The sequence below is a fragment of the Stegodyphus dumicola genome, chromosome 8 (genome assembly GCF_044657685.1).
Source record: "Stegodyphus dumicola isolate Sdum_Otavi_A_Nest chromosome 8, ASM4465768v1".
Lineage (NCBI taxonomy): Eukaryota > Metazoa > Arthropoda > Arachnida > Araneae > Eresidae > Stegodyphus > Stegodyphus dumicola.
The window spans coordinates 28,661,895-28,684,615 of record NC_140775.1 but is presented as its reverse complement, the minus strand read 5'-3'; the positions used below and the strand labels follow the sequence as shown (position 1 = coordinate 28,684,615).

General features: G+C 29.8%; 1 protein-coding gene across 1 annotated transcript in view; it reads right to left on the bottom strand.

Annotated features, from left to right (window-relative positions):
* Positions 1-271: 271 nt before the first annotated feature.
* The window catches only part of LOC118198699 (tyrosine-protein phosphatase non-receptor type 13-like), a 292,987-nt gene continuing 270,537 nt past the window's right edge, over positions 272-22,721 (bottom strand). The window contains exons 27-34 of the mRNA XM_085821696.1: positions 21,593-21,807; positions 17,742-17,837; positions 17,561-17,653; positions 14,354-14,518; positions 11,516-12,265; positions 10,259-10,450; positions 8,897-8,988; positions 272-5,688 (exon numbers count right to left, since the gene is read on the bottom strand). Of these exons, the coding sequence (XP_085677822.1) occupies positions 5,670-5,688; positions 8,897-8,988; positions 10,259-10,450; positions 11,516-12,265; positions 14,354-14,518; positions 17,561-17,653; positions 17,742-17,837; positions 21,593-21,807 (1,622 nt within the window). The 3' untranslated portion in view covers positions 272-5,669. The remainder of the gene's footprint in view (positions 5,689-8,896; positions 8,989-10,258; positions 10,451-11,515; positions 12,266-14,353; positions 14,519-17,560; positions 17,654-17,741; positions 17,838-21,592; positions 21,808-22,721) is intronic.

Sequence of the window (22,721 nt, the reverse complement as noted above, 5' to 3'; positions counted from 1 at the left end):
TACACATTATGGTCACTAAAAGCTCAAGAATGTTCATCAGATTTATGCACACTATTTAATAATGGTTAATTCATATTAAGGTTCCAGTGCAAATGAGTCGAGTCAGAGGAAGAAAAAAATATTTAATTCATAAACAAGTTTTTTTTTTTTTTTTTTTTTTTTTTTTACAATTGGAAACAGGAAAATTGTTTTCAATTTTAAGATGTGCAGAAAGTTTAATAAAGCCAGTTTTAGAAAAAAATTATTCAGATAAAATTATCAAGCACAATGATGAACAATGTGGAATTTTATTTAAAAGGCACAAGTGTCATATCAGAAATAACATTTAAAAATTACATTCATCATTTCATGAATCACAACATTGATTTCTATACGAGTTGAGACATGACATTTATGAACACATAGAACATAAAATGCAATTAACAGTGGAATGTGCAAAAATGCTAATGCAAAAATAAATAGATACTTCAAAGGTTTCAGATTAGCAATACATTTTTCAAACAAAAAGGTAAAATGCCTTACAAATATAATACAATACAACTTGACTAATTTCACATAATTTCATTTCTGCTAAAATTAAACTATAATATTTAATAATTAGAAACAACTGATTTTATTTGAATTTCCCAAAAGTGTCATGGAATGTTGTAAAAATACAATACACACTAAAAATGTGTACTTTATTTTATAAAATATAATATACACTACACTTATAACCAATTGTTTAATATAAAGTACTTAAAAAGAGATTTTAAGCATTAAAGTGGATTGTGTTAAAAATTTAATACTTCAGAAAAAATTTACTAATCAAAACTATCAAAAACAGCATATGAATTAAACTGCAAGACCATAATTATATACAGTGGAAACAGGCATCAATTATTGGAAGGTTCGATATCTGGAAGATCGATATTTAAATTCGTTTATGCATCGGAATATCTTACAAGAAAATGAGTACTGAATAATAGTTTACTTGAAACCTTTGACAAACATATGAAATAAAAATATGCTTAATCACAGTTCACATGAAACAAGTTTTGCTCCCCTCCTAAGAATATACAGTACAAAGTCTCTAATCTGGACGTCCATTATCCGGACCTCAAAGCTACAAACTTGCGCATGCGTGTAATGCGTTTACGCATTTGTGCTTGATGCGCATGTCCACTATGCATGCGCGTTAAGCCAGTAAAGCTTTTACCCATGCGTGCTTCCAATAGTGAAGAAAGTAACAGAGAATGTCATTGAAAATGAAAAAAAAATTCGATTGACAAGTTAGTCGGTATTCTTGACACAGCAATTACAGGACTTGAACAGAGGAACTTTGTAACTGAACAAGAAATTATGTCTGTTTATAGAATTAAAGAGAAAATATTAGGACAAGAAACGAAGCAACTTACAATTTACTTTGATAGAAATGTTTACTAAAGTAAACAAATAAATATTAAACTTTTTTTTTTGTAAATTTGGATACCCTTTAGATCATAATTGCTCTTTATTTCATAAATTATGGTTTCATATTTTTAATTGTATTATTTCTGAATGGCATCTTACCAGATTTAAATTGATGATCTATAATCTAGAAAAACCACTAATCCGGAATCACCGAAGTCCCTACGAGTCCAGATTACAGACTTTGTACTGTACAAGTATTTTTAAAACCTTTCATATGGTTGCATATGACATATGCACACACATATATAATAAATGGGTGCTTACATATTAGCCTGCCTTGTGCAGATGGACAATTTTTTAACGAAAAAAAGTATGATGACTTGAAACTGGAAACTTTATTACATGCATATTATAATTAGGTATTTTTTCAATAATCAATCAATAAACCTACTCACATATTAGAATTGAACTAATAAAATAGCAAAGATTATGTAAAGACTGCAAGTTCAGGAAAACATTCTTAAGCTTACATACATTAAATATTTCATAAACCTCGGAACCCTTTCAAACATGACACAAATTACATTTTTCTGATGTTGCCAAATTCTAAAGTATGAAAACTTATTATTTTATTATTAAGACACATGCATTTGTTTATTTATGACACAATTAAAATATCGATTAGCAACATCACAAGTGGATTTTTGTTTCTTTTGCTCTGCTAAAAATTCTGTGACAATTGCTACGAACAGATTCTAAGCAGGTTCCCTTAAGTGATTTTTTTTTGGGGGGGGGGAAGGGAATATTCATGCCAAAATTGAGTTTAACACAAAAAATATCAGAATTTATCTACAAAAACTATTGGAACTTTGACTATACCAAAACTGCATATAAAAGCAACTATTTGTTTTCTAACACTGAAGATTTATTTTTATATAGTAATTGTCTAGAGAAATATGTTCATGGTTACCAAATATTTGGTGCATTCTACAAATTTCGCAAAATTTACCAAGGTGGTTATGCCCTCCAAAAAAGGGCAACAAAAAGTTTTAGACAAAAGTGACAATCTGACAGAAAATGTACACCCATATTGATGAATTTACTGATACTTCAAACACTTATCATCATTCTAAAAATTCATAATATATGAAAATAATAAATTAGAAAGAAAAGGAAAAAAATCGTTATATTTTTTTCAATATTTTTATAGTTAAGTCTGTAGTTCTAATTACTTTGTTTCCAAAATTTTAACTATTAAACAAATTTATTTTTTTTAGTCAATACAATTACACTGAGAATTTATGAAATTTTATGCTCAGTTAAAATAAATTTGAAGAAATTTTACAATTTTTCACCTCATTGCATTTTGTTTTTTCCTACAGAAGAGCTCATTTAAAATGATTTGCATTTAAAAATAAACTGACTGTTCATTTAAGCTTTACAGATAAATATTAAATCTTGGAAAGTTCAACAAATATCAACAAAATGATAATATTTATATCTACAAAATAATTACTTAAAGATAATTTGTTATCAAGAATATTTGAAAGATCTTAAATATTAAAAATCAGAAACTTTTTTTACCATGAGAATTCATATTAGAACAAGAATAAAGTGATATTAGATACATACAATGAACATATTAAAGTTACCTTAACTGACCAAATAAATTAATAAAAGATGAAAATGATACTTATATTTTTAACTGCTCATCATAACATTAAATTCATATTACACTAGAAATATTTTGCTGCATTCTAAATTTGTTGGTAAGGCAGTCCAAGTAATATATGTATGGATGTATATGAGAAGATGGTATGGAATTATGGACCTAAGTCTTCTTTTTCATTAATAAATATACAAGATCTAAAGGAAGTACATGAAAGCATTTTAAAGCCACAATTTCACTAAAATACCCAAGATTATAAATAAAGATGTATTATTGTTTCATATTGCATAAAATGAATGTTATGCAATATTCACTGCAACAATCACAAAATCATGTCTTAATTTCAGGCTTAAGTGTTAAAATCATATTTAAGTAATGGATGCAAACAAAATCAAACAATTTCCATGAATCTTTTTTCATTAGAATTTCAGATAAATTGCTTATTTGTGTAAATTTTTAAAAGCCATATTTAATTTTGACATTTAATATTTTTACAAATTTATTTTATGTGGTTCTTGTAATTGAAGCTCAGAATTCCGTAACTACAGTTGCTTACCTAGATATTCAAAAAATTAGGATAATTGATATTTTTTGGAAAAGAAAAATTATGTGCATAAAATTTCGATGATTTTTCTTCAAATAAATAAAAATACTGGGGTGGGGGAGGGAAGAAAAAACAAAAAGGAATATCTCAAAGGATTTAGATATTAACACTGCACCCAAGGGTTTATTAAGGTTTTTTATGCTCTCAAAGAGGTTGAAGTTCACCTCTTTTCTCTCGGACTCACTCCTGCTAACACAGCTTATTTTTTGTCTTTTTAGCTTTATCATTAAATATCACTTCCTTCGCACTTACATAAAAGTCAACAATAAAATCAGAAAATTCTTAAAAGCAGAATAGCATTAGAATTCCCAATAGTGTTAAGTGTTGCTATTATTTTTTTTCAGTTTTTTTCTCAGTTCATTATATCAATGTTCAGTTTTTTTTAATACTGAGTACAGTGATTTGCATAATTAAAAAAATCTTTTTAACTTTACTTCCCTTTCTTCGCACTTATGTCACATAAAACTCAACAAAATATTTAAGTACAGCATATTTTTAGAATTCCATACAGAGTGTTAAGTGTTGCCATACATTTTTAGATTTGCTATATTATTCCTTTAAAATTAATTCAGGATAGTAACAATATGTGGCAACATCCTATTGTTTGAAAAATATGTGCTTAAAAAGTGAGGATAAAAACTATTAACACCTCTAATTAAAAAGAAATAAGAAACATAAAAAATGATAAAATACATCTCACAAAAAAGTGATTTTATTTTCTTAATAATAATGCATTAAAATCCTATACATATCAAAATACGCAAAGATATATCTACAATCACACAATTAATACAAATACATCAAAAATAGAATTCATCAGTGATCTACAAATGTAGTACATATATGTATTTAAATAAAATGTAAATCCATTTTTAACTAACGTTTTGGGGAAATTTTACAAAGTGACATCTAAAGTATGTTTAGAGATGTACAGAAAAATATTGATAAATTTTATGATGATCAAACCCATTTTCATATATAAATAATATCCATATCTGATTTCTAAACTGATACACTAATAAATTTTATTTGCCAAATAAACAATTTGGAATAAGAAATCATTTTGCAGATATTACACATATAGTTTGGGACACAGAACAAAACTGCGGGAAAAAGTGGTAAAAAAATTTCTAATTGTATTATAAGTATGATAAAAAATTTAAGATGCAAAGCAATACACATAAAACACTTAACTCAAATTTTTGCAAGAATTATTTTAAATTTGACAAATGTATTATTACTCTAGTCAGATATGTATATTCATTCACACTTACATGTCCTCTCATTTATATACACTTATAACTTATGAAACTATGTATAAAAATATCATTACAAACACAAAGATAGATACAAATAAATATTTTCTGCTTTAAAATGCACTTTTTGGTCTAGTCATACATAACAATTATTTATAAACTAACATGTAACTGATATGTTCAAAGAAAGAAAATGAGCATAGTACACACAAATGTAATACTTAATATTTGACTTCAATAAACAACTGAATCTAAATACAGAAATAAAATTGTTAAATACACTAAGTATCTTCAGTGCATCATCCTTTTATTCTTAGAGTTATAATCCCCAGGCACTACGCAAATAAGAAATGCTTACGTGGCCAGAGTAAAATAGTGTATAAAGAATACCAGGCTTAATATTCATGAAAATATATACAAATAATTCAAACGTGAGTTTAAAAAGTGCAGTAATAAGAAAACTGTAAATATAAAGATATACTTGCTCTTTGTGTAAATAATTTAATGCAGATAGATTTTTGTAAAGATATTAATTTACAAGCATGAAGGTGATTTTTTTAAAGTCCAAAATATATGAAAGTGAACATGATTCAGAATATACAAGTATGAATGAGATTCTAAAATTTCTGTTAAATGAATATTATCTATCTGGTACAGCTGTGGTGAATTACATATGGCATAAACTTAGTTATGGCTCAGATCTGACTAATAACAGCTTATGACTAGAAAATTCAGCTATATAGACACTTCAGGACCTTTTTTCCAACCTGAAATATTAAAAACAAATGTAAAACACATAAAAAACTTCGAACTAAATATTAAAAAAATGCTTAACAATTATCAAAATCAAAGCTCAGTGCAAATTATTTATATAAATGAATCTTTCTCCAGTTATTTTAATAGATAGCAAGTGAATCGTATGATGTCATAACATTGTTTTCTTACCAGTGCTTTAGTGGAAAGAAACAAATTTGGAAGAAAGCTACAAATTAGTACAGAGCATTTCATTATGAAAAGATTTTATAAAAAATAAAACACACTTTTACAGTCACTTCATGTTGAATTTTGGGGAAAAATATTTAAGACGTCTTCAGCTAATATGACTTGAGATATGCATGAAAATGTTTAGAGGCAAGAAAGACATCATGAAGAAACACAAAAATCAGACATACATATCACAGAATACTGTAATTATGAAATTATCTACTGAATGAAGCCCACAGGTCAGTTCTAAGGCATTTTAAGTCATGTAGGTTCTTTCTAACTAGTGTTAGGTATATTTTAAATCAGGATGCATCTTTATAATTGAATTCTACCAGGAATTCAAAAAAAGAAGACCAATTAAAAAGACCACTTTTCAGTAAATAGCTGTTGGAAATGATAAACAAAAGCAACTTCTGAACAATCTAATGAACAGCACTGAAGTCATTCTTTGCAAGATTCTATTGGGTCAGTCCATAAATTTGTGCACATTTTTTGGGTAAATTTTTAAATAATATTAAAAAACACAATTTAACATTTTAATCAATTACATATTTTTCTCCATTATCTGCAATGTCTCACCTTCTTACAAGCAGCTTTTTTATGCTGTAGAAAGACTCTGGTTTTGATGCAAAAAAACTTGAAAATTCATTGTGTACATCCTGTTTAGAATTTAACTTTTTCCCAGTAAAAAAATTTGTAAAGCACGAAATAAGTGAAAATCACTTGGGGCAATATCTGGGGAGTAAGCAGGATGTGGCAAAAGCTCCCAATTAAATTCACTAATTTTTTGCAGCATTGTTCGAGCCGTATGCAGTTTTATCATGATGAAACAACACTTTCTTGATATTCACCAATCATGGGTATTTTTGATCATTCTGAGTTTAGACGGCAAAGTTCTTCACTATAAATTTCTGAATTAATCGTTTGATTTGGTTCTAACAGTTCAAAACGTCCTGAACAGGGTTCATCATCAATGCTGCTTTTTCCAACTTAAAATTTTTTAAACCATTTCTGGGCGGTCCTTACACTAATAGTGTGTTCACCATGTACACTATTAATTTTTACCACTGCAAACCTGACAGATTCACCACCTGAAAATAAAAAATATAGCACAGCACGTTTGCACTGATTATCTATATTCATCTTCTATGGGTACAAAAATGCGTTTGAAATTTACGAAAGTTGGTGATGAACTGAATAATATGTTAGTCAAATGATGATAAGTTTCAACAGGTTCAAAATTGTATTATTTTAGTAAATGCGTCATAGTGAATTCCACACATAACTTGCGATAATGGTATGACAAAAGCCATGTAACTTTAGTAGAAGCCACTTCAAAACCTGGAAATTAAAGCACAGCATCCATTGGAATTATTAGATCCCTTTTCCCTCCCAAGGACGAACAAAGAAATGCTTGCACAATGAGCATTACATAAAAATACTTTAGACTTCTTTTCTTTCCAAGCTTCCAAGACTTTCTATAAACAAAGACATCTTATTTTGATAAGATAGGAATCGACTAATGTATGTCAGTGGAAATAGTTTGGCTACTGCATTTATGGCATCTCCCCCTTAGATACAGCCATGCCTCTTGCCCACCTTTACACAGTACGCACACTTCCAGAACTAAGACATTGGATAGAACACATGAAGTCTTAAGAATTTTCTTCAGCATGATCAGAAGGCAATGAATGATGTCTATGACAGCTTCTGGAATGTATGCAACAAAATGAAAAGCAATTTTCATATTTTGGAAACTAAGCACTTTTTGGAACCACTTGTTTAATTCAGAAAATAGTTTAATTTTCACTTCCCTACAGACAAATACATAATTTAATTACAATTTAAATGAGCAAATTAAAAATGATCCACACTTGCATCATAAAGTATCTTATGTTTGTTATGCTTTTGTTGGATACATAACGCAAAGATGACACTGTTGCTACTATGTGATGAAAGTATGATCTTGATCAGATAATTTTCTTTGCTGCTATAACCATATAAACATGGCTCTTCAAAATCAACATGCACCATGGAAGAATATAGAGATTTTGTTTCAGAAGGCATTTTAGATTCAGATACTTCTCTATCATGCAGAAGTGTGTATCAGTGGATACAGCACTTTAAAAGTGACCAAATAAGCATGATGCACACAGAATGAAGAGAAGTTCCATCATGCTCTATCACAGACAATAAGATTTAGGAAGCTCAAAAGAAGATACCAGCAAAATGGCAAGTTACCAATGATGATGCAGCATGTTTTCAGCACATTATTCATGGTTCTGCTAATCAAATCATCACTCAACTTCTGTAAAAATCTGTGCAAATTATGTGCCAAAAGAGCTTAACACAAAGCATGAAACCATTATTCAAACAATTAACCATTTAGGTAATAAGGGGCTGGAACATCTTAGTGCATTCCTTGATTATCACTTCTTTGGACTGCTCAAAGATGATTTACAATGTTGTTGACTTATCACAGACAAAGAAGTGTGGGAAGTGATGCAAAAATAGTTGCCATAACTAATCAGAAATTTTCTTGGACAGAATACACAAGTTTATAAGGCCACAATCATAAAAAAAAAAAAAAAAAAAAAAAAAAAAAAAAAAAAAAATTATGTAGAAAAATGACATAGTTGTCCAATTCATACTTCTGGGTAAACATGGAGAGTAACAGACAAAGTGCAAAAAAATGTTGACTTCCTCTCACAGTACTAATAAGCTTTCATAAACACCTGATTTACTAAAAGTAATACACAGGCCAAATCAGTACATCTACAAGTTCAACATATATATATATAATGCCTTCAGGCCTATTTCAATTATGACCAATTCAAGTTTCCATATTCATCTGCTTAAAAACTCTGCATTAAAGAGGCTAAAATGGCTTATCACAAAACTTTTACATAAACTTTTCATTTTTAAACATTAAATTTTAAATACATAACAATGAGCTTTCGACAAGAAAAATTTCTGAATTTGATAACTCACCTGCAAAAAATCATTTTAGTAACTCCTCTGGTTTTTCGTAAAATATCAATGACTTCAGTTGCAGATTTATTCAGCAAACATTCTTTATTCACCTACAAGGGAAAATTACAGAGACATACTCTTTAAGCAAAGATTGCTTTCAATCACATCAATACAAATAGCACACACATGTATATGAAGAACACAAAACAGCAATTATTTTAGTATATTGAGTCAAATACTAATTTAACAACTCTCATGAGATAACTGAAAATTAAACTGAAGAATCATCTTAATTTAATTTCAAACATGACAATGAGAGTTAAATGCTATTAACATTTTGCTTACACTTGTAATTTATTCACCTCAAGCACAGAGCGAAAATAATGAAATAATATTACAGAGAAATTATTTTATTCACTCGTTGTCCAATGAAAAGAATTGTTTGGCACAAACAAAAACAAAATAGGACCACACATATTAAGGGAAGCTAGAAAAATACTAAAAGTTCTTTTTGAAGATAATGTCAGAATCCTCAGCTATATAATAATAATAATAATAATAATAATTAAAAAAACCCACTAAAACAGAGACTCAAATAACCTAATAGATTGAAATTTGTCTGAACAGATTGAATGTCTGATAGATTGAAATTTGTCAGCAAGGTTTCACAGAAACCCTTAGACATGTGGGACAAGAAAGGAAAGAAAATCATTTTGAGAGCAACCTATAATATCCTTATAATTATTCACTAGTAATTCATTAGCATTTTATAACTAATTCTAAGACTTATTATAATCATCATTCACCCATAATCCTACCAACCACCAAAAATTATGAAATATTTATAGCCATTCAAAATATATGTGAAGCTAAGAAAGAAGATTACAGATGTAGAAAATGCTTTTCTCCAGCTGCAGAAGTTTCTCATGCACTGGAAACTGTAATGACATGCATGATCTGAGGTACAAACAGTAAGCAGCATGTAGCTAACTCAACTCAACTGACTTCAACGTCATGCTGGAGAGAAATGGGTTTAGTCATTGAAATAAAAATTAATGAAGTAGTTAAAAAATATGCTTGTGCACCTTTACTGTTCATTTTGCTGAAATAAATAAACCTATAATTAGCTAAAATTAATAATGTGATTTTTAAAATAAGAAAATTATTCAAATCCTTCCTAATCTTTCTCAATTCTAATAATTAGAGCTTTACAAATTTAAAATTTAGCTAAAAAACTTATATAAAATTACATTTTTATAAAATACAATTTTTTAACTCAAAGCAATAAGTTTCACTTCAGTTTTTAAAGCAACAAAACATTACAACAAGTTATCACATCAAGCAAATGTACTGCGCACCCTGTGAATATATTGCACTTACTTCAACTATACGATCTCCAACTTTTATTCTTCCATCTTTATCAGCTAAACTGCCAGGATAAACTGCTTTCACTTCTGCTGAAATGGGCAACAAGTTTCTAGGAGAATCAGGTTCAACAGGTGGTGGATCAAAAAGACTGAAACCTAGTCGTCCATGCCAACCCCTATCCAAGCATACTTCAAATGAATTAACCTATAAAGGGAATATTTCAAAAATATTGAGCAATAGAAGAAAAAAAAATCTATTTATTACAGTGAATACATGATTTCTAAATTCTCTTCAGAACTGCATTTTAAAACATATGGAAAATTTTTTTCATGAATTTATGACTGCAGTAAGGAATTAAAAAATTACCATTTTTTAAAACTGTTTAAGAAATGTCCTTCAGCCCATCATGGAAAGTTCATAATCATCAACGAAAGCTTAGTATTCAAGCCTAAATATCATATTTTGAAAATCATCTTCAATAATTTTTTTATTTTCAGAGTGGTTTCAGTTGTTTCAACAGCTTTTGCAGCAACTTCAAAAATTACACAGTTTGATTTAAACAGCTAATCCGACTTCACAAGCACCACATAATGAAAAATTATATTTAAGTTGAATTAAGTTTTGAGGGCATTTTTAAAGCCAATACACTAAATTCTATATTGCGAGCTGCCAGATTCCTTTTTTACAAGTTATTTAAAAAGCAAAAGTCAAAGTCATCAAAATTCAGTTCCACCTTTATTCCTCCTATGAGCCAGCTATCATCAAAGATAACATGTATTCTACTTAATAACAAAAATCAGTCAATTCATCTGGTCAACAGCTACTAACATATATGCATGGAACTCAGATAAAAGTATTCAGTCTTTGCCTATACATTTAAGCCTCTCAATTACAATTTGAGGTGGAAAAAGGGGAAAAATTTATAGGGATGTTAAAACAACACCTAATATTTTACTGGGACAGATTAAAAAAAAGCTATTTAATAATGAAAAAAAATATTTATATCTATTTCTAATTACCTGATACTCTATCCTTATTTCAAGATTCTTTGAAAATGATTAATTAGAAATTAAATTTTTAAGAATTTTATTCACCAGATTACCTCTTCCCTCCCCAAACTGCAGAAAATTTACATGTAGTATTTGATAAATTTATTTTAAGAAGCTACAAAAGAACAGCATGCCCCCATATATATATATATATATATATATAAAAAGAAAAATAAGTTTAAATAAATCAAATTGCAGACAGTACTAAAAAAAAATTTACCCATTCACTTTTATAGCTGGTTGTCCTAGGATAAGGTACAGGTTTTTCATCATCAGAGGATAATTCAACAGAATTTCTAGTGTCAGCTGTGCAACTACTTTGAGAAGAAATATTAAACATTTCATGGCCAGTTAAACTATTTGAATCTTCAGAATCAGGCAAAGTGCTACCCCTCCATTTCAGTAGATTTTTTCCTCCTTTCTTAGTAGGACTTTCATTCTGACTACTTTCACTCTTGACTTTCTGCTCAACATTAGGACACATGACACTAGACTGACGATGGAATACATCTTCTTCTGTAAAACCAGAACAATGTTTTCTATCTGATGAATTCAATACATCTAGCGATTTTGGCCTTTGATTACGCAGAAGTCCGATTCCTTCTAAAGCAAGATCTTCAGAAATACTAGTTTCTAAGCTTTCATCAATGACGTGCTCTTGGCCACTAGAAGAACTAGTACTTCCACTTTCTGTTGATGAATTGCTGGGAGCATTAGAAACATTTGCCAGTTTCTTTTTAATTTTCTTTTTCAAGGTATTATATTCTTCATGATCTTTATGCTTAACTCGATCATTTAAGAGTTCTAGAGCTTCCCAACGTAAAGGTTTTGATATGTGATAATCTTCTAAGCCTCCACTTGTTGCATTAGTTTCACCACGGTAGAGTTTCAAAGTAACTGCATTTGGCGTATTTCTTAAAAATGATATAGCTTCAGAATGAGACATTGAAGATATGGTAGTCCCATTAACCTAAAAAAGAAAATAAAGAATATAACCAATTGCATATATAATTGCATATCGATTTTCTCTATAACTAAGTATTTCTGATTACTTTCAGTTTTAACTTTGCATCAGAATACAAAGAAAGGATAAGGAGAAAGTCAATATACTAATTTTTAATTTTCAATTATATTTTTTAAAAGTTACAAACATTTCTTATTATATTTTATTAATTTACTTAGGCATAATTTGTTTTTTTATTCATTGCCCACATTATGATGATTAATTTGATAGTATCATATATATTTTTTAATTTGTGTATATAATTTTATGTATACCAGATGCATTAAGAAAACAATTGCAAAACCTCAGCAACATATTCAAATTTTATTATCTGTTAATCCATTCAGAAAATGAACATATGTTCAAATTCAAAAATAATAGTTGACCAACTAGATTTACACTGTGTTATTACAAATAAGCAGGTGCAATTCCTATGGTACTATAAAGGTTGCTCTTGCAGTTTTAGAACAGATTTTCGGCATTTAAAATTAATGTCTTAATTGAAAATATTTATCCATTAAATATTCCACCTGAATGATCTTTTTTCTGGACATCCATGATGAAAGTGAAACTAAAATGGTAGTTAAAACATCATCTCCACCATACTTATTTATTAAAAACTTTGACAATTCTTAATATTTAATTCCTGCATAGGAAATACCAAACATACTTTTAATTCTTTACTGAAACACCTTTTTCTTTCATTTTTATCTCTTTTTCTCCTTTTCTTTTTAAATTCCTGAAGGCAAGTTTTTCTACACTGCTGCAATGACAAAGAAACATTTTCCTCATTTAGCTAACATGGGTTTCTTCAATAGTTCCATTGTACAGATATTCATTCTCAGTTGACAGTATCTTTTTAATACATTTCACAACATTACAGACACTACCTAGATGAAAGGTGATGAATATTATGTTTTTCAGCTTTCTTAACATACATTGTGCATTATTTTGTTTACTGTTATATGATTCCAGATACTTACAATAGCATGTAAAATGCAACATGAAAAGCCTGAAGAAATGTGTCACTTTGCCAGAAAAATAAAATTACAGGGGTATGTCCATTTAACATTGAGGTAAATGGATATTTTGTTAAATTAGCGATATATCATCTTGCTGGCGATGGTTTTGGCGACTACTGTTGCCAAACTTTGCAACCATTTGGCAACATTGTGGTCCAGTCTCTGTATAACTGTAATTTATCCCTATATGTAACTGTAACCATATCTGGTCCTTAAATGTAATTTTAACTGTATATACCTTCCAGTAATTTTGAGAAATGGAAGGTACTAGAAATTCTTCAGTGAAAAGAGTAAAAACTTTAGAATACTAGAGAGAGCATCAGTTCTCAGTTATTAGCTGAGTTTGGAGTATTGAGAGATCGCCGCACAAGCTTCACCTTTTAGATGCTCTTTGCAATACACTGTGTTTCATGTTCTTAGTCGTTTGAAGTATGATTACTGATTGTACTCTGTGATACCGAGAAGAATCGAGAGCACTTTTGTGAAAAGTTCTAGAACTGTAAAGTTTTCTTCTGGAAAAGTAAATTTTATCGAGCTATTTTCTGTTCTGCATGTATTCAATCCATTATGGACCTATATGCATATAACAATAATAAAAATAAACAAAATATATTTTTTTCATGATTTATTCAACTAAAGTATTTAAACTTTATTCAACTAAAGTATTTATGCCTCTTTATTCCCTTTTCTAATGCAAATGTTAATATAAATTTATAAAAGTATCAATATTGTTTAATATTGGTATTTTTTTTAAATAGGTCATTTTATTGCCTTGGTAAGGAATTTAAAATTACAGTTTAGAAAATAAATAGAAGGTCACATGTTGTTAGTACTGGCTACAACATTTAGTTGTGGTTAACTTTTTATTGCAAAACAAAAATAGCATCACTCACAACACTCTTCCAGCTTTAAGAAGTTAACAGATCACCACAATCAGCAATTACAATTAAAGAGCGTAATACTTTTCATGATCTGAATTAAAATTTAGCTTTAAGTTTTACACTGATAATTTTACACAATTCTGAAAAAGCACCTCCAAAATCTGATCTCCAGGTTGAATTCGGCCATCTGACGCAGCAGGTTCTCTCACCAAAGCTTTAACATATATGCCCTCTGTTGGATTTTCACTGGAGATTTCTTTCTTTGAGATAGTGAATCCCAAGCTACCTCCTCTTTTTACAAGAGTAACTTCAAATTCCTGTAAATAATTTTTTGGAGAATCATCAAATTTTACAACATTCATACACATCATACCTGCATTTTTACAATTAATTATTCAAAAATCCTAATCTATTATTAGATAACAAAATTTTAAAATGAAGAACACTGAACATCTGCCGCCCCTTTTTTTAGAAAAAAATGTAATCAAATAATCTTGAAATATCATTTTAAATGAATTTGAAATATCATTTCCATATATAATCGAAAAAAGTGAAAAGAAGCTTATCTAAAGAATGGAAGTTTTCATTTTAAAATGAAATTGGAATTAAGGTCTTTGTGGGGTAAGGGAATTAGGTCTTTGTTAGAGTAGGGGACCTACTTTACAACTGCCCACAGACTATGCATTTTATTATTACTGTATTACTGATATCTAGAAAATCATTAATCTTAAATTATGCAAACGACATGAAATTCAAATAATGACCATGAATTTAATATTAACACACCCAGCTACAAATAGTTATAATTTTGCTTCAGATAATTAATCCAATTTTCACTTCTTTTCTAAAAATTGCATCTTCTGAAGAGCAGAGAGATTCAAAAGCTCACTTTTTTTTTAGACAAGAAAAATACTTTACTGAACAGAAACAGTTATACAGGTTTGTAAAGATTAAGAAAGACTATTAATCATTAACTCAACTGACAACAACTTTCATTAGAAGACAGACTGTAGACCAAGTTTTTAATAAATTAAAAAAAAAAAAAAAAACACACTTTAGCAATACTATATATATAATACAGGAAATTAGTAAAAATGGCTCACATTTACATCACACACAAATCCAATGCCCAAACAGTCAGTTACAATTCCAGTAGTAAAATCTAAGATATAAGAAACAATGTTCCGAGTTAGAACATTGTTACTTATATTAGTAACTTATATAACTTATATAAGTTACATAAATAACAAATATTGGTAACTTATATAAATTATTGAATAAATAACATATATTAGTAACTTATATAAGTTATTGTATAAATAACATACATTAGTAACTTATATAAGTTATATAAATAATGTTAATGAGATATTTAGAGAGTTGTTTAATGAGAGAGTGCTAAAGCCGCTCTCTCACTGGTAGGCCCAAATACATCTAGTTATCAAAATGTTTCTGTTGGATAGTACTATGACTGTGTGTATGATGTATCATAGCTTAGATAAGGGGATGTTACAAAAGGATATAAATCAATATCATAATACAGTCAAAAGTCATTAATCCGGACTCGTTGGGACTTCGCCGATTCCGGATTATCGATTTTTCCAGATTATAGATCATCAGTTTAAATCTCGTAAGATGGCATGCAGAAATTCTAAAATTAAAAATATGAAACTGTAATTTATGAAATAAAGAACAATTATGATCTAAAAGGTATCAAAATTTACAAAAAAAAAAAAGCTTAATATTTATTTGTTTACTTTATTAAACATTTCTTTCAATGTAAGTTGTTTAAGTTGCTTCGTTTTATGTGATAATAATTTCTCTTTAATTCTATAAACAGACAATTTTTTGTTCAGTTACAAAGTTCCGCTGTTCAAGTACCGTAATTGTTGCGCTGAGAATACCGACTAACTTGTCAATCGAAATTTTTTTGTTTTCACTAAACTCTCTGTCACCTTCTTCATGTCTTTATTCATTTTTTGCAGCAATTCCACTTTTTGTTTGACGGACATCGAAACATACTTTCGTTTTGTAGATCCTTTGGGAGCTCCAGCATCGGAAATTCTATTTGACGTAATCAAAAGTTCAAGTTTAATTTTATGAAATTGCTCTTACAGTCTGCAAAAAATAATAAGCCGCATACAATTCGAAGATTAAGGAACAACGCAATCATCAACATTAACTGAAATAGATAATTTTAGCCTATACCGTCCGTTATACATTAAATGCGCACGCGAAAACGTATTCTGCGTTTGCGCACACGCATATGCGCAGTCGTAAAGGTCTTACGCGCACGCTTAAACGCCTATGCGCATGTGCAGAAAGTTTTTAACTTTGAGGTCCAGATTATAGATCATTCCGGATTATGGGTGTCCGAATTAACGACTTTTGACTGTATACACTTTTCAGTGCAATGCACAATTCATGAGTATCATTATAATGATAAATATCTTCACCTTAAGTGCATATTATTAAGTACATGTTTATTATTTAGAACATTAACAAATATCATGACTGAAAATATTTCGCAGCTTTTGAGGAATCAAACAGTAACATTTGCTGCACATACTTTTCTTTTCATACATCCAAAGGATGATGCAATCATTTCAACACAATTTGTTATCCTATAAATATTACATCACATTCAGAACTTACTATATGCCTATTATATAATTTACAAAGATTGGTTATACAATATTTTTGAGGACACAAAGTTATTGCACTAATAGAATTGAAAGTAACAAGTATAAGCTATTCAAACAAAAACAGTTACTTTTTTTTTTTCTGGATGTGAATTACAGCAAGCATTTGTGTGCAAAATTAAGAGAATTTGCACATTATGTCAAATTTCTGAAAACCTAGTGGACAGGTTTAAATGAAATATGGTATGAATATACATTTATAACAGTGAAACAGATATACTATTCAAAAGTCATTTTATGTGCACATAATTATTAGTAACGCTCATAATACAAGGATGTTCAAAATGCATGTTGCGATACAGAACTGAAAATGAATCTAATAAATTTACTCAACTCTTGTGAGAAACATGGTGAATATTATGAAGGAGTATGAGAACATAAATCACTGAAAAACCCCTTGTGTGCTTATATTCCTTCCATAATGACAGTTCTGCAGACACGAGCATGTATGTTTACGTATTTAACTTCAGATTCGTAATTCTTTGGTGGCATAATTAGTACCTTAGGTTCATTAGGTTTCATAAAAATCAACATAATTTGCAAATAATTGCAAATTTTTTACACGTGCATAAAACTGATAATTTATTCTCATCATTTTTGTATACAAAGAAAGGTTTTAAATTGTATTACAGAAGAAAACTTTAAAAAAGCACCCACCCCTGTCTCAACATTATATGAATTAGTTTCTCTGTGGGAAAGAGAACTACTTGCAGAACTTGATGACGAATCAAATAATGGCCAGATAGCACCCTAAAAAACAAAATAAAATTTTTGTAACAAAAAATATGAAATTTTTTAAACATATATAATAAAAGCATTTTCTAAGTAGAAAGCTTACTTTATATGTAGAAAATGAAGGAATAAGAGATTTTGATGGGCGAAATACTTTCAGAACTACATCCATAGGTGCAGATCGTAATACTTCTAATGCTTCCTAAAATAAAATAAATACAAAGAAATTGATGAAAAATTTATAAAATTATTTTTTTAATATACAAACAAGTTAGCACAAAAAATAAATTACAGTGCAACGATCATTCACTAGACAGTATCCTAAAAAACTATGTATTTTTTCACTACTTTACACAGTTCCCCCCACAGGAAATGCATAGTATAATATTCATGATAGACAGTAACTAAGTGTGATTATGTAAGTTATTCTTTTCCAGTTGCAGTTCAAGATGGTTGTATATACCAATGATAAATTATATTTTCTATAAAAAGTTATTACAAATTACAGTCTATAAAAGAAACGGCATATCTGGGAAAGTTTCTTTTGGGGAAGGGGGAGGAAAGGAGCAAGAATGTTTAAGACACATATTCCATCATCGTCTACAGAAAGAATTCTTAACCATAAACAATATTCTGGAACAACGAAATGGCTAATAACCTCTTTTTTTTGTGGAAGATTGATTGGTTATTTGATAATGAAAAAGCACTCTGTAGTTATATGCTTACAAAGAGAACATCTTCTTGGATGTAAAAGAAACTGACTTCTACATTGTGCACAAAAAAAAAAAAAAAAAAAAAAAAAAAAAAAAAAAAAAAAAAAGCATTTTTTTCTTATAATTCTTGTCTCACTAATTATATGACTAAAACAGCAGTATTAGAAAAGCAATCCAGCTATTTATGATAGAATACTATGAAAGAATTTCGATAATATGCAACATGACATGCTTGGGGCATTATGCTGTCTTTCTTTTCTGAAAGTGTCGAAAACTATAACTGATTTTGTAAGAGCTACTACATAAAACATCCAGTGTTGACCATTTAACATATGAAGAATTTGTATTATAATTTCTAGAGAATAAATAAATTGAGAGGGGTCTACATTGAAACCAGAATTAATATCAAGGCAAAATCAGTTAATATGTTCATGTAATAAATGATTTTCAATGAATTATTCTCAATTGTTAAAATTAAAAATTGCAAGATGTAACTGGAGATTGGTATCCTTGAATTTAAAGCAAAAATTTATTTCAAAAGCATGTGAATATTATACAACTAAACAATAAAACACAATCCCATTTTAGACTTGATTATTCTTACTGTTTATCATGACAAAGTTCACAAGGCATCAGAAGCATTCTGAAGTTATCACAAGCCATATGCTCTCGAAGGCAACCACAGTTGGGTCAGAGATTCTGTGCATGAACAATTTGCTATATAAAGTAATACAGATAACATCAATGGAATCAATCCTTTCTGGACTGGTGTCCCATATATGCATTTACTATAAACGTCTCTCACAGCCATGCATCCCCCCCCCAAGCATCACTGGAGAGTGAGCTCAAGGGACAGGCAATGCATATATGCATTTTATGCTAAACCATTTTTTAAAGACCACTAGATGGTGCTCTGCATCCAGTACTTTTGAACTGAAATAGTTTAGGTTCTTGACCTTGTTTGATTACGTTCTGCATAATTTTGATGCCAATTGTTGCAGGGGAGAAGGAAAAGTGTAATGTAAACAAACAGATCTTGACTCTAACTTGCCACTCATATAAACATTTGCATTTCTGATACCTCTTCAAATCTTTTTTTTTTTTTTTAAAAGCTATTATGTAGCGTGGGGTTCTATTACACTTTGCATTGCTTTTATCAATTATATTTTCCATTCTTCCCCTTTTATTTTGGAAAGCCCTAACTTCAGTTTATAATGGCGAGCAAGCATTATTTATCAGAGGAAGGATATGCTAAATTATACTACTACATTTTCTAGAGATTCTGATATGAACATTTTATCAGAGACTGAGCTTATTGAGTGTCTGCCTTCCACTTCCCGTGAAAGATTTTGTTACTTCTTGCAAACAGTCATTCTTGTATTTTTTTTTTATTAATTTTCAAGTTTATTAATGCATTTTGTCAATTAAAACTTCGGAACAGTTTGAATAGAGCTTCCAAAAATTATGTTTCAAAGTAAGCAATTTGTTTTACATATTTTCATGTAAAGTAAAGGAAAACAATTATTCAATGTTAATTTAACATATATGATAGCTTAGGTAATAATCTAAAATGTACCGAAAATCATGATGGTAGAACTAAAATCTCCCCCCCCTAAAGTTAAGCCTAGCAATGCCAAACCCCTATCTTGTGGCCCGATTCCTTTTGATTCCCATCCATCCCAAAGGAACATCTTAAATAAAGGTATGCCATCTTGAAAGGTTTAAAAAGTGTTGGGATTATAAAAGTCGGTCCTAAATTCTAAATTATAATATATGTATATATGTTACTATGGCCAATTTCAGGCTCAGAATGACCGATGCAGTGGGTTTTTTCTTTTTTAAAGCATCTATTGGATTTATCATTGTAGATACTAAGCCAATAACTACACTTACTCATGGTAAGGCAGTTCTTCCAGGTAATGCTGAATGAAGACACCACATAAGAATAGCAGTTCATCATTTGTTTGAACATTAACATTTTGTGCTAATTGAGTACTCATTCTTTGATAACTCATGAAGAAAATTTTAAAGGTGTTTGATTGACAGCTCTGTGGGAATCATTACCTTAGTGGATGATCATTTGCCTCAAGATAAACTGTTATTCAGTTGTTACGAAATGTCCAGGTGCGGTAAGATAGCTTTCCCCGCAAAGCAGGTTTAGGGTTGCCAGAAAATGGATAGGGAAGGTAGGGCTTCCATATTTGGCGACAAAAGTGGAAATATGCCATAGATGGATGGAGAACTATTGAATTCTTACTGGTTTAGCACAGAATGTTCTCGAACAGAAGTCAAAAGCTAAATAAACCCTGCTGGTACACGGAGAGTTAGTCTGTGCGGAGTACATCAAATTGATAGTTAGTGAGTGCCTAGTGGGTCGTCAAGTGCACCAAAAGAGTCTCTTAGTGTATCACAGTTAGTGCACCATTGAGAGAGTGTGCTGAGCTCCGGGAACGACTGTACTGAGGAGTCGGGAGCTGTACTACAGTGTATAGTCGAGTGAATCATGAGTTGTAGCGTGTAGAGTCTCCAGAGTACGTGAAGTTCCGAGAATAACTGAGGAGGTCAGGAGCTGTACTCTGGTGCTTTGCATTGAAGCTGACTCCACCATTATAGCCTGATATTGTGAAGGCTGTGTCACTGATTGATTCGGTGTGTTTATTGTAGCATTTTTCTTCGACGACTGTAAACCTGATTTTGGAGTTGTCCTGATTAATATTGGCTAAATAAAGTGTGTTTCGATATTTCATCAAGAAGTGTCGTCGTTATTCACTCCAAATCTGCATGAACCACTTATGTGAGTAACATGAAGGAAGAGGAATAATGCAATACAGTGCATAAAATGTATGTTAAGTAACTCTGATCATGATCTTCTAAAAGTACCGTTTTTGCTTAGGTAATTAGCCTTTCTGTTATTTATGCAGCTTCAATATTCAGTAAATCCCCAGTATGCTATCCACTTTTGATACTGAATAACTGATGGATATGAATCTAATGATTAGCTTTTGTTGAAAGCCTTAGATTCCAATTCTTTATTTACAGCTACTATTTACTGATAACTGGTGTACTGTAGCTCTTAATTTTGACAGGCAGTTCTAATATGGCTTTATGGATGTATATAAATTCATAAATGTGCAGGTTGTGTCAAATCATCTTGCATTTTGATGCAAAAGTGGACAAATTTATTAAAAAATATTGTTAACTGATATTTTTAATACTTAAAATATATTATGTGAAATATACTCACAGTATTTGTCAACCCAATCATATTAGTACCATTAACTTCTAATATGACATCTCCTATAGCTAATTTCCCACATTCCAAAGCTGGCTGCAGAGGGTAGAGTTTACGTATTCTAATCAACTGTGAGAAAGGATCATTCTTATAAGCATCCCGTCCACCTAATATACTCAAGCCAAGTCCACGACTGCTTTTGCGGATTGAAACATAGAAAGTATTTTCTAAAAGAAGAAAAAAAAAATTAATTTAAATATGCCAACTCTACCTTACGCTATTAATTCTAAACTATTCAATCAGAATGTATTATATATATTTAATAATATTCTAAAATACAGTTATGTTCCTCGAAAATGTTAAATCTATAAATGAACTGCCACATGCACTTGGGTAGTTACTTGGCACTATACTGATATTAAAATGATATTTCATAAAATCAAATGCCTTTTAATTAAGTCTAAATTGAAATATTCATCATAATAACAGGAACTTCTGTATCTACAGTAAACTCTTCATTGATTAATAAAGTAGTCTCAGAATATTTCATTAATGCACTTAACATCTTCAAATCTCCTGAATTAACAATTGGATGAACATATACAGATGTCAGAATAAATCTTGACTGTTCATTAATAATTAAATCAACTATATAAATATCGCCTGCTTCCGAGTCCTGTATTCTGTTACGCTGCTTAACAGTAAATTCTAATGGTACACAATCTGCTACAACCATCAAATCTTTATAAACAGAAACACCACTAGCTTGGTGAAATAAAATGCAGCAAACACCACCCAAACACACTGACTGTCTGCCAGATAACTTTGCCACTCACACGCAGGCACACATGCACATGGAGCTTCACCAAAATTTCACTATTTTTTACATGTTACTATGCTATACTACCTTTGCTTAATTGTAATATTGTTTGGCATGTTTGCTAATATGCTCTTTCATCTATCTAATGATGTATCTAGATTGATTGTAACATTTGCAGTTTCGTAGATATAAGCATTAACACACACACCTCAAACAGTCTTCATTTTTGCTTTCTTATCACACCATTATGGAGGATCATAATGGTGTGATAAGAAAGCAAAAATGTTAAAAATATGTTAAAAAGTACTACTAACAGTTTAG